The sequence below is a fragment of the Lissotriton helveticus genome, chromosome 1_1 (genome assembly GCF_964261635.1).
Source record: "Lissotriton helveticus chromosome 1_1, aLisHel1.1, whole genome shotgun sequence".
NCBI lineage: Eukaryota > Metazoa > Chordata > Amphibia > Caudata > Salamandridae > Lissotriton > Lissotriton helveticus.
In genome coordinates this window covers 281,046,798-281,061,718 of record NC_136057.1, presented here as the reverse complement: position 1 = coordinate 281,061,718, position 14,921 = coordinate 281,046,798, and the positions used below count along the sequence as shown (strand labels likewise).

The following is a 14,921-nucleotide window of genomic DNA, read 5'->3' as shown; positions in this document are numbered from 1 at the left end:
TCACTCAGACAAAACCATTGAAATTGCTCCTATAGAGTTAGTTGTACTAACTATATTTAACGCACCCGCAATCCACTGCTGATGATGTCACATATTACATCACTCAGGACATGGTCAGTGACATCACTGATGACATCACTGATGACATCATCCACGTGACAATCACATACACCTTTTCATACACTCGTAAAATCTTTCTTCACTCTTTGTAAAATACAGAGTATCATATTTGAATCGATTGTTACAGCAATACAAGTATCTAAAAACCCACTCAGTGATTCATAGATGTATACACACATCTAATCACTTACCTGTAGATTCACTCATACATGCTGTCAATGAACAATAGCACACTATCAAAAATACTTATACACCTAAATCGACATTACACACCAGCACACATCCTATTCACATATGAAGTCATCCTACTCACTTATGCAAACAATGGATCATACTTACATATTTACTTAGCTTCACACTTATACAAACACAACTTCATCTATTCATTTAGATAGTAAGTCATACTTAGTGAATTATAAAATCATTATTACAAGTATAAAGTTATCCATACAGTCACTCACACAATCATTGAGTCTTATGTATACTTATTAATATACAACAACTGACACATACACTGCCTTTTATTTTTCTAGTTTGTTGGACATGTACCATTGAGAAATATATTTGCTCATCACCACACCCATAAAGATATTCACTCACCCAAACAACTGTTAGAACATGTAGTTTTAACTTCATATATCTAGTGAATCAACTATTCACACATCTTTGGGCAGTCACACCCCCCCCACCAAACCACACACATTCACTCTCCCATACAAATACTCAGTTAACTAATCAATAACTAATACAGACTTTCACATAGCTAGTAACCAACTGGAAAACCAGTTTACACAACAACTGACAAAGTGATACAGATATTCAAACAGTTTAGTCACTATCCACTATATTTAGTGAGACACTATACATTGGTCAAGTAAACAGTCAATTACACTGGTACTAAATCCTCCATCCAAATATTTATTTTTTATATATCCACTCATTCTTCAACGCAAATTGCTATATATATAATGCATATTTAAATAACGAAGCAAACCACATTCACTGGATCATGTCATCAGTGATGTCATCAGTGATGTCATTTGAGATGTCATCAGTGATGTCACTGACCATGTCATGAATTTATTTATTTATTTATTTGCGGGTTTGTAAAGCGCTTGAATAAACTCCCGAAGGATTATCTCCGCGCTCAAAGACAACAGAAGCAAAAGCCAGGACAATAATAACAGTAACAGACCAAAACACACAAATTGGCTGACATTAGACTACCTCGTAACTTAACTCATTAGGCCTGCAACATAAAAGTTTTCAGTTGTTTTCTGAAAGCAAAGTGATCAGAACACTGTCTTAGTTGGAGAGGAAGACTGTTCCACAAAATGGGACCCACCACTGACAAAGCCTTGCCACCTAGTCTGGTCCTGCTAATCTTGGGTACCCTTAGCAGCAACTGATCACTTGACCTAAGGGTGCGCATGGGAACATATGGAACAAATTTATTTGCGAAATAGACAGGTCCTAAGTCATGTAGTCCTTTATGTACTATACAGCATGTCTTAAATTTCACTCTTTGGCGGACGGATAGCCAATGCAGTTTTTCCAACAGAGGTTTAGAAGGAGATCTAGGGGGAGCGTTGAGGACCAACCTGGCTGCGGTGTTTTGTATCACCTGTAGTCGGTCCATCACCTCTTCATTGGCAGACACCAGGAGACCATTACAGTAATCAAGTTGGCTGATCACTAGAGCCTGCACCAAAGTCCTTCTAATGGAGTCCGGAAGGAGCGGGAATATCTTCCGGCGGAGTCCTATGACATGGAAACAGGACTCCACCGTATTGTTTCCATGTTGTTTCATTGTCAGTTCCGGCTCTAAACGAACCCCAAGGTTCTTGATTACTTGTTTTGGTTCGGGAACTGGCCCCAGATCTAATGGCCGCCAATCAGGGGACCATAGCATCTTGGCCTCACCGAAAAGCATCACCTCAGTCTTACCAACATTGCACTGAAGAAAGTTGGAAGACATCCATTGGGATACTGCTTTCATCCCCTCGGAGAAAGATTGTATAACCTCCGGGGTCAGAGATTTAAATGGGAAAAGCAGCTGGGTATCGTCAGCATAGGACACTGGACAGAAACCAAAAGCTCTCGTTATATCTGCCAGGGGTGCCACATAGGTGTTAAAAAGAGTTGGGCTCAAACATTAGCCCTGTGGCACCTCCTTGGTAATCCTAACCTCATCCGACCGAAATTCACCCATGGTGACACACTGGGTACGGTCGGAGAGAAAGCTCTTTATCCAATCCAGCGCCTTGCCACCCAGTCCATTCACAGTCAGTCGTTCGATCAAGATCTTATGAGAGACAGTATCGAACGCTGCCGATAAATCCAGAAGTACCAGGACAACGGAAATACCCCTGTCCTGGTACATACGGAGATCATCAGTTATCGACAGCAGGGCCGTTTCGGTGCTGTATTTTGGCCTGAAACCAGACTGTGAAGGATCAAGGCTTCCCGATTGTTCCAGGAAGTTAGACAAATGCTTATTAGTATGCTTTTCAATGATTTTACCCAGAAAAGGCAGCAGGGAGATGGGTCTAAGATTAGATAGATTGGTCCATGGAACGGCGATGTTCCTCCGAATAGGTCTAACTAGAGCCTTTTTCCACTCTCGTGGGACACTTCCCGTTTTTAGTGAGAGGTTTACCAGGCTCTGGATTTCCGGACCAAGCACTCTCCCCACCACTCCCATTGATCTTGCTGGTAATAGATCTGAGGGGCTCCCACTTTTGATGTTATTGATCAACATCTCTACCTCTAAGAGAGTGATATGCGGAAATTTAAGGAAGGTGTTGGGATTGGCCGCTACTGCTTGCACCGGCATAAGAATACCATGATTATTTATAGGTGGAATGGATGCCTCAATTTTTTCATAGATAATGTCAATCTTATCAGTGAAAAAACTTGAGATGTCGTCACATAATTGTTGGGACGACATGTCCGCACTTTCACACGCCACCGGTTTTAGAAAGGTGTTTACAATTTGATACAGCACTTTAGGATCGTTGCCTGCCGCCTCCAATTGTGTGGTAACATAGCTCTTACGTGCCACTCGGATGGCTTTGTGGTAGGTGCTTATTGCCATCTGATAGTTCATTTTATCCACCTCCAAGTGCGACTTTCTCCAAACTTTCTCATATTTCCTGGCGGTACGCTTAAGGCACCGCAGCTCTTCGGAAAACCAGACTTCCTGTTTTTTCGCCGGACGGCTTTTAAATATTTTAAGTGGGGCAATCTGTTCTACTGCAGAGTGAATAGCAGATTCATATTTGAGTAGGGCAGAATCAATGTCTTCCGTAAGATGGATTTTCGGGGCAACGTAGACCTTCTTAAAGGTTTCATAAGATATTTTATGCCATTGCCTTCACCGTACCGGAATCTGCGAAGGGCGGTTAAAAGATATATCAATTTTAGGCATTGAGAACTCCAAAATAAAATGATCTGTCCAGTTAATCTGTTTAGGCGCAGAGCACTTAATATCAGGAAAGTTGGAAAGAATCAAGTCTAAAGTATGTCCCGCCAAGTGGGTGGGCCCACTATTACACTGTTTTAGTCCCAACAGGGAGACATCATTCAGAAAAGATTGAACCTCCATGTTATCTTTTACCTCGCTATGGATATTAAAATCTCCAAGCAGTATGAAGTCTTTATCTGCATCAACATACGGAGCGAGTGTTTCCACCAACAAACTAGAGACTTGTTTTATCGGGCCTGGAGGGCGATACACTAACGCTCCCTTCCTGCTATACTTGGCAGACGTGCCAATTTTAAAAACCATCAGTTCAAAAGCAGAGTTGCACCATTGATCTAGAATAGAAACAGCAATGCTGCTTTTATGCACAATCGCTATGCCCCCTCCTGCTTTCTTCGGTCGATCCAATCTAATGATTTTATACCCTTCCGGGATCCCATGGGTAATAACCGGGATAGAGTGGGGTTTGAGCCATGTCTCTGTGAGAAAACACAGGTCGGGTTCATGTGTAGACATAAGGTCCCAAACCTTGATGTAATGTTTGGGTAGCGACCTTATATTACATAACAGGTTCTTCCCCCCCTGAATGGTTTCAGTGACCATATATGTGGTGTTGTATTGAGTTTGGTCAGTGGTCCTAGGGCTTAAATCACATACAGCCTGAAAATGGCAATGCCTGCACGAAAACGGCCCTTCGGGAGGGGTATGTTCTTCTAATCCACATGCAATCTGTGGGTAGGTTCTTAAACACATCAGAGCCTGAGATGAATAGCTCACCCTAGCCTTCGTTGGGTCACTTGCTCCAGACGATGTTGACTCCATGGCCCCTGGCCCCGTCTGGTCGTGGACGGACTTCTCTCTGGCTTGTCTCAGGCGCGTCCTCAGGCGCTCCCCTGCACGCGACCGCTGCGCGCCCAGAGCGACGAGAGAGCTAAGTAACCCCTCCTTGTAAACAGCTAGACCGCTGCCCGCAGCATGAAGCCGAAGTGGAGTGATGTGATTGTCTCGGGCTTACCTGTCCGCCCTCCGCTCTATGGCGCTATTTGCCGAGTCGGACCGGGGCGGGCAGGGTACAACATCGAGCAGACTTCCCTTAATGTGAGCAGGTACTTTTTATTTATCTCTGTGACACCCAATAAAAACGGCGCTACAAATTTTCTTTTAAAAACCTTTCAGAATGTGCAATATTAAAATCAGCTTTCAATTACCAACATGAGGTGCTTGTTCCAGTTATAATTATCCGTATCGTCGCTAACTGGCGTCAAGCGGATCAGGGAGACACTGCCACTGTCCTCCCTAGCCGTGTCAGCCGGCAGCTCCTCGCTGCCTAAGTAACCCCTCCTTGTAAACAGCTAGACCGCTACCCGCAGCGTGAAGCGGAAGTGGAGCGATGTGATTGTCTCGGGCTTACCTGTCCGCCCTCCGCTCTACGGCGCTATTTGCCGAGTCGGACCGGGGCGGGCAGGCTACAACATCGAGCAGACTTCCCTTAATGTGAGCAGGTACTATTTATTTATCTCTGTGACACCCACTAAAAACGGCGCTATCAATTTTCTTTTAAAAAGCTTTCAGAATGTGCAATATTAAAATCAGCTTTCAATTACCAACATGAGGTGCTTGTTCCAGTTATAATTACCCGTATCGTCGCTAACTGGCATCAAGCGGATCGGGGAGACACTGCCACTGTCCTCCCTAGCCGATGTAATATGTGACATCATCAGCAGTGGATTGCGGGTGCGCGAAATATAGTTAGTACAACTAACTATACAGGAGCAATTTCAATGGTTTTGTATGAGTGAAATGCCCAGCTAACTATAACACCCCTAAAATTTATAGTTTTTTGAGTGAATTTTAAAGGTTTTTTAAATGCTAATTCCTAACTATATAAGGCCTGAAACCTATGTTTCTTTCAGTGAATAGATAGATAGATAGATAGATAGATAGATAGATAGATAGATAGATAGATAGATAGATATAGATATATACATAGATATATATAGATATATATCTATATACCTATAATATATACATATATATCTATATATATAATATATGTGTATATTTATATTTATAAATGTATACATTTATATATTGTATACATTTTATTTAAATGTATTTAATTGACATATTAATGTATGTGTATGCGTATATATGTGTGAGCAAGGCAGGAAATGCTGAAACGCGTAACAGAAAAATAAATTAATGCAGAACTGACTCAAAATCCAGCCTCTGTGTCAGTGTCCATTTCCAATTGAGGAAACTGGAAGTGGAGTTCATATATATATACATATCTGTGTATATATAAACACACACAAATATATGTGTGTGTATTTCTAGAAGTAATCGATACTGTGGGGAGCGAAGATTCGTTCCACACCCAGTCGCACAGCGGGAAGTGGATATACCAGCTGCCTTGAAAACGTTCCTTTTTAAACTCATTCTTATTCATTACCGTTTTTTAACAAACTTTAGTCCATATTTTAAACTCATCTTTTTAATCCACAAGTATTCGAATCCTGCTTGTCGTTGTATTTAATCTGTTGTCATATAAGTAAATGACAATATTAAGTATGTTCTTGTAAAATACACGAGGTAATGGCTATTTTCTATTGATATTTTCAGTGACCCCTGAAGAAGGGCTTATATAAAGCCCGAAATGCATTGGGTAACAATAAAGAACTGCTGCTTTGAACGTACCACGCATTTCGATCGTGTTTTTGATAGAGGCCTGGATGGGCACATCTTTAACATGTGAAGCATTCGAAAAGCAGGATTCGAATACTTGTGGATTAAAAAGAAGAGTTTAAAATATGGACTAAAGTTTGTTAAAAAACGGTAATGAATAAGGATGAATTTAAAAAGGAACGTTTTCAAGGTAGCTGGTATATCCACTTCCCGCTGTGCGACTGGGTGTGGAACGAATCTTCGCTCCCCACAGTAACGATTATATTGATATGCTACCAGGGCAAGGCATTACCCACTAGGCACGCATTCTTATGATAAATATGAAATATACTGGAGTAAAAATGGATAAAAACGGTGTGCATACCTTTACCACGTTCATTATTTCTAGAAGTATACATTTATATATTGTATTCATTTTAGTTACATTTATTTAATTTACATATTAATGTTATATACTAAAATATTTAAGATTACTATTTTAAACTATCTATATTTAAACAACAATATTTTTGTATGGTTTTAATGTTATTATTGTGAAACAAATTTCATTTTCAATATTTTTGTACTCACCATTATAAGTACTGGGACATAATATTTTTGTAAACAATATTTTTGACACGATATTTTTGTAAACAATATTGTTTTTTTTTTTTTAATTTATTTTTATTGTTGCATCTGTAAGAATAAACGGCAAGATATTTCAGCAGCCGGCAGGGCGTCAACACTTCAAAAGCAGCTTACCTCCCCCCCCTCCCTCTTCCCCCGGAACCACCTCCCTTCCACCCTATCAAGTCAGTCTGTTATCCCCACACAAGAGTATGAGCAGTCGAGCTGCGCCTGTTCCACACTGTAGCTTCTACCAAATCTGTTGTGTCCCGAGTCCTCCCGTCGTTCAGTTCCCCCCCTAGGCCTCCCTCCAATCCATGGTGTTGTCTCCATTTTGTCCACACTCTCTTAAACTTTTTGGGGCAGCCCCTAGATTTATAAGTCACTCTTTCAGCTGCCATATACAGGTCCATCCCCCTCCTCCACTCCTCAATGTCCGGCCGTTCCGCCTCACCCCAATATTTTGCAATGTCTCGCTTCGCCACCACCAAGGCAAGTACCAAGAAGATAAGCAGAGGGCGCGGTAGGTCAACCTCAGTTGTCATGCCTAATAAAGCTAATTTAGGGTCGCGTGTCAAAGCCAATCCCAGGACCTCCTTCAGCTCAGTGAATATGTGCCCCCAATATGTCTGTATAGTGTCACATGCCCAGATCGTGTGGAAAAAATCTCCACGGCCGTGGTGGCACCTAAGGCACGCCGGGTCAGTTATTCTTCCCATTTTGAGGAGGCGTACCCTGTCAAAATAGGTTCTGTGTAGCACGTTCAGTTGGATGAGGCGTAGCCTTGATTTAATCGCCACCTCACGAGGATGCATCAAGACAATCTCCCAGTCTAGATCTTCCATTTCTCCCACATCCGCCTCCCACATTCTCCGCAGCCTTGCCAAGTCGCCTAACATGTGGTTCGTCAGGGTTTTATATGTGAGTGATACCACTTTTCCCATGACCTGCTCTTGGAGTAGCCTACCCTCCAGCGGTGCATATTCTGGGATCTCTGTGAGCGTGATGTTTTGTGCCCTCCATGCATGCCTCAATTGAGCGTACTTATAGAACTGCGTGTTGTGCAACCCAAATTCGTTTCTAAGCACCTGAAAGGACTTCAACCCCCCCTTGCAATTACATCCCCAATGGTGGATATTCCTATATCATCCAATCTCCGCAAACCGCGTAACTTACTGAGTTCTCTCAACCATTGGCAATGCCACAGTGGCGTCTGTCGGGTAGGCTTCTTGTCCCACCCCATACGTCTAGTAGCCCTGTTCCAGGCGTCTAGGGTGATCACCGCGGCCGGTAAAAGCGATGTCCGTACCGCCCCCGTATAGATAATAGAAGAAATTTCTGGACGACATAGTGAAGCGTTCCAGCGCATAAGTGGGGTGATCAGCAGGCGCGTGTAGCCATTCATTGATCGGGGCGAGGTGTTCCGCCCAGTAGTATGCCTCTAGGTTGGGGAGTGAGATCCCCCCACTGTACTGATGGCGTTGTAAAGTCGACAAGGCCACTCGGGGTTGTTTCCCTAACCACAGGAACGCCCGGAGGTCTGCGTGGATTTTGGTTATTGTATTGGCCGGTAGCTGGTAGTACTCATTTTGGAGCGCATACAGAAACTTCGGAAGGATAATCATTTTGTACATCGCCGCTCGGCCCAATATGGTGAGCGGCAGGTGTCTCCATCTAGTCATCTCCGTCGTCGTTCTATCCATGATTCATTTTATATTTTTGTTAAAGGAGAGTTCCTTATCCAGGGTAACGTAGATACCCAGGTACTGGAATCCCACCGGAGTATGTATTAGTTGCTCCGGGAGGTACTCCCCTCGCTCTCGACCTTGAGGGTCATAGAGGACCGATTTGTGCCAGTTTATGGTATGGCCCGCCTTGGCACCAAAGCCGCCCAACTCCCTGAATAACTCCGGGATTGTAGTCTCTGGCTCGGTGACATACAACAACACGTCGTCCGCGTACAGGGATATTTTTTCCTGAGTAGCGCTGGGGTCTCCCCACGAAAAGCCCCGGATCTCCGGATTCTGTCTAATCCTTATCGCTAGGATTTCTATGGTGAGTGTAAACAAGAGGGGGGCTAGCGGGCACCCCTGGCGTGTGCCTCTGCCGATTTGGAATTCGCGAGACAGCCTCCCGTTAACCCAAACCCGTGCCTTTGGGGCTGTGTACAAAAGTCGGACCCATTGTTGGAACTTGGGGCCGAATCCAAATCTATGTAACACCGCCATTAGGAACGGCCAATGTACCGCGTCGAATGCCTTCTCCGCGTCGAGGGAGAGGAACCAATGGGGCTCCCTCCTCCCCCTAACCTCCTGCAACCAGTTATGAGTACGACGGAGGTTCAACTTAGTCGCCCTATCCGGCAGGAACCCCGACTGATCCATATGGATAAGGTCTGTTATGACTGTCCTCAGACGTTTAGCTAGAATGGTGGCCAAGATCTTCACCTCCATATTAAGGAGAGATATGGGGCGGTATGATACACACTCTCCCCTCGGCTTGCCCTCCTTATAAACTGGTACTATTGTGGCCAACGTGAGGTCTGGTGGTAGGCATCCCTCCCGGCATGCCTCCAAGAACAGGGTTTTTAAGTGGTGTGTCAGTAGATCGGCTTTCTTTTTGAAAAATTCCGCTGGGAAGCCATTCGGTCCGGGCGTTTTCCCCGACTTCAGAGTGGCTATGGCGTCTGCTATCTCTTCCAGAGTGACCTCAGCCTCCAGTGTCTCGCAGGCCTCGGTGGACAATACCGGTACCTCTGCATCGCCTATATAGTACTGTGCGTCGTCACCCGTGCCCAGGTCCCTGGCCTCATAAAAACGTTCAAAATAGGACGCAAAGACCTCCGCTATGGCTTCGCCTGTATGCATCTGCCTTCCATCTGCTGCCGTGACCTGTTCCACCCACCTCGCCGCTCTTTCCTTTCTGCTGAGCCATGCCAGGAGTTTGCCCGATTTGTCCCCCACATCGTATAATCGGTGTAGGGTTGCCAACGACTGTGTCCGAGCCTCATTGGACACCTTCTCCCTATAGTGTCTTTGAGTATCCAGCAGTTGTCTGAGTGTTCCTGCCTCTGTTGGTAATCCGCCTCTAGGGCCAGGATATCCGTTTCCAAGGTGGACACCTCAGCTTGTTGTGCCCGTCGTGCCTCCCCCAATCTGCTCTGTATTCGGTCCCTCAGTACCGGCTTCATTGTCTCCCAGAATGTGACCCCTGAGTTGACTGTCCCTTCGTTTTCGGCTATGTAAACCTTAATGTCTGCTCTGATGCCACGCAGTATTTCCGTTGTTTGGAGGTGCCATGCCGCTAGGCGCCATTCAGCCCCTCTTCTACCCATCTCCCTTCCCAACTGTGCATAGAGTGGCGAGTGGTCCGAGATTCCCCTCGCTTTATATTCCGCCATGTCTCTCGAGGTTAGGAACTGTCTGGATGTGAATATGTAGTCTATCCTTGAAAAGACTCTGTGTGCCCCTGAGTAGAAAGAGTAAGCCGCTTGTGTAGGGTGGAGCCACCTCCAGACATCAGTGAGTCCTATGGTGTGCATTTGTCGTGCTAGTGCCGAACATGACCCCCCTTGACGCGCTGTTCCAGTACGATCCTGTGCTGCACACATGACATCATTGAAATCGCCACCCACTATCTGGACAGTGTCCGCTGTATCGATGAGGATGGAGGTGACTGCTTTGAGGGTGCGTTCCTGGATTTTCGGTGGTGCATATACTGAAATGATAGTGTACCTACAGTTTTTCCATGTCCCTTGCACCCCCACATAAGTCCCCTGTGGATCCATCCATGTGCGTGTGATATGAAACGGTGCTGTTTTCTTTATTAAAATCACCACCCCCCTGGAGTCTGATGTATATCCCACATGTGCCAGTGCCACGTGGTTCCCCCTCGCTATAAAAGCACACCTATTGCCCCTGAGGTGAGTCTCCTGTAGTAGGACGATGTCTGGTGCCACCCTTTTGATGTAGGCACTTACCAGCCCCCTCTTGATCTTCGACCCAATGTAAACAATATTGTTGTTTCCGATATTGTGTCAGTGATCCCATTATTAGAACCGTAGGTGTGTAAATCTGTCCCGTGAGCATTTTGTAGCACACTGTTGCACATATCAGTAAGGCATGGTGTGGTAGTGCGCTATAATTTACGGACAGCACAAGTTCCATCAAAGTGACTAACAAATTTGCACAGACACAGTTTTACTGATAAAACCACATAGCACACAAATGATAATTTCTGGAAAATAGGTTTAAGCAGATATATATAGTTTGCACTTCACCAAGCAAAGTGTATTGATTTACTTGGATCCTGTTAAAATTTTTGGGGCTTATTTATTAGCCCATGCATCATTTTTGTGTCGCCGGTGCGTCACTTTTTGTGACGCACCAGCAGGGTAAAAAATACGCCATGTTGCGTCATATTTACAAAGTGATGCATCTAGGTAGATGCGTTACTTTGTAAACCCCTGCACAACATTATACCTGCGCCAAGTATAATGTATGCAGGGTGGGCGTTCTGACACAAGTAAGCCTCGTAGAAGTGACGCAGTGAAATCTATGAGATTTCACTGCGTCACTTTTAGGACGCAAATGCGTCAATATCTTACGCCTGCCTCACAGCAGGCTGTAGACTGACGCAGGCACATCTGAAATGGGACTTTCCCATTTGAAATGACCCATTGATGGAGTTGCGTCACTTTCGTGACACACTCCAGCAATGCGTCATTTTTGCGCCTACAGATACGGCAGAAAAACTGACGTATCTGTAACTCCTTGCGGCATGATGCATCATACTGTAAATATGACGCATCCAGCATGTCGCAAGGAGGGCGCAATGAAAAGTGACGCATCTCTGTTTTCACGCAGCAATGTGTCACTTTTCATAAATGAGGCCGTTTGTTTCTATCACACTTCTGAATTATAAATGTGTCTCATTGTGCTTTCTTGCTGCTGAAACATTTTTAAATGTTTGTACAGTTTATTTATAGGTATTTAAATGTTGTGTGTTGGAACAATGCCATCCTACAGTCTTTCCTATCTAACTCTGTACCCCAGCAAGATTGCCACATACTTCAATTAGAAAACAATCCCCGCACAAAAAATAAGCAGCAATTCGTCAGAAGACATAGGGGCATATTATCAAGGGGGTTTATCTCCGCTTTTTTGGCTTTAAAGGCCAAGAAAGCGGAGATAAAATTATCTCCCTATTACCTAGCTGTCGCTAACACCAGTTAGCGACAGCTAGTAGGAGATAGCGACCATCTTGGGCCCCACTTTGCATGTCAGAGAAATTTATCACTAATGACATGCAAAGTGGGCGTGCCAAGATGTTAGCAACTGGAAACAGTCGCTAACATCGCTATCTCCTATTACCAACTTATGGAGATATTCGCGCTAAGCGTGAATATCTCCAAAAGCTAACACCTGCCCAGAGCAGTTCTTAGCCATGTTATCCAATGGGAGGTGGATAACATGGCTAAGAGCATTAGCTTGGTAATGCCTGAATATCGCTGACTTTTCAGCGATATTCATGCATTGCGGACGATTTTTTTCGCATTTGCGATAAACCTTGGTAATACCAAGGTTTATCTGCGATAAAAATCGCCGCAGGTCGGCGATACATTTTTGTCTCTAACCAAGCAATAGCGATAATTATCGCTATTGCTTGGTAATATGCCCCATAGTGACAAGATATAAACAAACTTTAAAGGCGTCTTTGTTGCGCTTTCACCTTCTGAAGTACAGAATGGTTATTTTGGGGGTGCTGTGGTACCCTCTGCACTCCTGCTTGCAGCACCTATGATCACAGGATCAGCACTGACCTCCTTGGTCATCAGCCAGCTGGAGAAGGCAGCTCTCAATTTATTTGTATTATTCTAAAACAGAAAATCATGCCTGGGCCTGTAAAACTATTGTGTGCCACGATACTGCATACAGGACAGGATTCACCCAAGTCCACCCAGCCCTGAAATCAGTCGCTGTACCTCAGTTTATCAGTGGTTTTCAGGGGGTTTCCTGTATCCTGGACTTTATTGGGGTACATACATCATTGAATGTATGTTGCCACAAGAGATGCCTACAGGGTCCTGGAAAAATGAAGATAAGGAAGAACTGGAGCTTGCCAGGGGTACTAAACCACGACTGGCATGTTATTGATACAAAAACTTTTCTTTTCAATGAAGATGTCAAAAATAAATTTTAAGAAATCTAAATATCTATCACTTGGTTCCTGCATGGACAAAGATGCCCTGAATCGGTTAATGAGTGGAATTAAAAGTATTTACTGTGTGTCTAAGGAATGGTCCTTAAAGTTGGTCCAGAGCAGTAAAAGCTAATTTTACATTATAGTTTGTAATCTATTTATGATTAAGACTGAAATGACTTGTCAAATGTCCACTGGCAGATAAAATAGGACATCCTGGGTTCAGTCAAGTGTCAAACAAAGAATAAGGCATGATGTTGTCATATGTTAATTATTTTATTCTGGAACTGTATGGTATGTAGGCTTTTTTGTTACGAATTTTTGTACATGTGGAAGGAAATAAAAATGGAACCTTCGGAAACACAAGTGAGAAAGGAAAAGCATGAATGGGAAATAATAAAATAATAACATTTTACCTGTGGGCGCGTCCTGGAAGACTTCACTTTCTGCAAACACCGTGGCTACGGTGGCTGCTAGAAGGATTAATGCCCTCATGGTGACTGGCAGAGTGGCACAAGGCAGGTTTATATGAAAAGACGAGGATATTATGATATTTATAAGGCTTTTTCCTCTATTATTCTTTGCTTATTAAATCACATGCTTTGTTATCAGCCCTGCCCTCCCCCGCTCCCTATGAGTTTGTGCCACGTTTGACACCAGTAGTTATTTATAAACTATTTGAAGGTTTTTTTGCTAACCAGCTGTGCATGGAGGACATTTTTCCACATCCTTTGAATCTTGTGACAAACATTGACTTTGCGGCCTTCTAACATTGACGTCAGAACCTTGGTTATCATAAATATTGATTTCCTGAACCTTGTTTAAAATAAGCCTTTTATTGATCTCCCCCATAAGTAACAATGGATCTTACTGTAAAATTTGACGCATAAATGAATTTAACTTTATGACTATGATGTGTTTATAGGGTGGTTAGAAAGTGCCCGCATTGCCCAGCCCTTCCTGGCCAGTATTGTCGCTGTGTGGCTCACTAATCTTGGCTACTGTGGGTGTCACACTGTTTATGTTGCTTCTCCAGCAAGGCTTCAGGCTCTACTGGACTGGTCTGGATAGCACTGGACTGGAGAGGACTGGACTGGACGGGAGTGCATCCAAAGTGTTGTGTTACTTCCAAGTTTTTTTGTTTGTTTGTAAAACGATCTTATTTCATTTTCATTACATTTACATAAGTATTGTTGTAACATTGGCACATTGATTACATAGATACACCATATTGCTTTGTGTCCATAGAGTCTATGGTGATGGATATGATTAGTGGATATGTCAGTTGGTTGCTCTACTAATGTCGTGCCTCATCGAGTTGTATATGTGTATGGCTCCTATAGTGACCAGTCTTCCAGGGGCTAACTGCATCCTTTTTGGAGAAAAGGAGAATGGGCAGGTGTCTCTCCTCTACCACAGAGTTGTGCTGTAATGGGCAGGAGTGTTTGGAGTCAGACAAGTCTGTTTGAAAATATGTTCTCATTAGTGTCATAAACACAGTGGCAGCCGCTACCATGGAAAAGTGGTGAGGAAGCGCGGGAGACAAATAAAATAAAAAATAAAACTTCCTTCCTGCCGCCATCTACCTGCCACATCGCTGTGCTCTTCAGCTCCTGATGCATAGGAGCTGCACAACCAGGCTGCCAGACTCGCCTGCGCCAATTCAGACCCAGCATGAAAAAAGAGCAGGGATTGGGTGGAGCTGGGTGGTTTCACGCTCCAGCAGGGACTGTGCTCCTGAGCCCTGCTAATACCTCCAAGCAACAGCCTGGGGATATCCAAGTGCGCATGTCCGTTTAAGCGTCTAAAGATGGCCGGCCAAACC

The 14,921-nt window shown here is 44.0% G+C and overlaps 1 protein-coding gene across 1 annotated transcript in view; it reads right to left on the bottom strand.

The window, feature by feature from the left end:
• Positions 1-13,684, bottom strand: part of LOC144794735 (hemagglutinin/amebocyte aggregation factor-like) — a 196,519-nt gene extending 182,835 nt beyond the window's left edge. The window contains exon 1 of the mRNA XM_078668194.1: positions 13,513-13,684. Within this exon, the coding sequence (XP_078524320.1) occupies positions 13,513-13,591 (79 nt within the window). The 5' untranslated portion in view covers positions 13,592-13,684. The remainder of the gene's footprint in view (positions 1-13,512) is intronic.
• Positions 13,685-14,921: the final 1,237 nt, after the last annotated feature.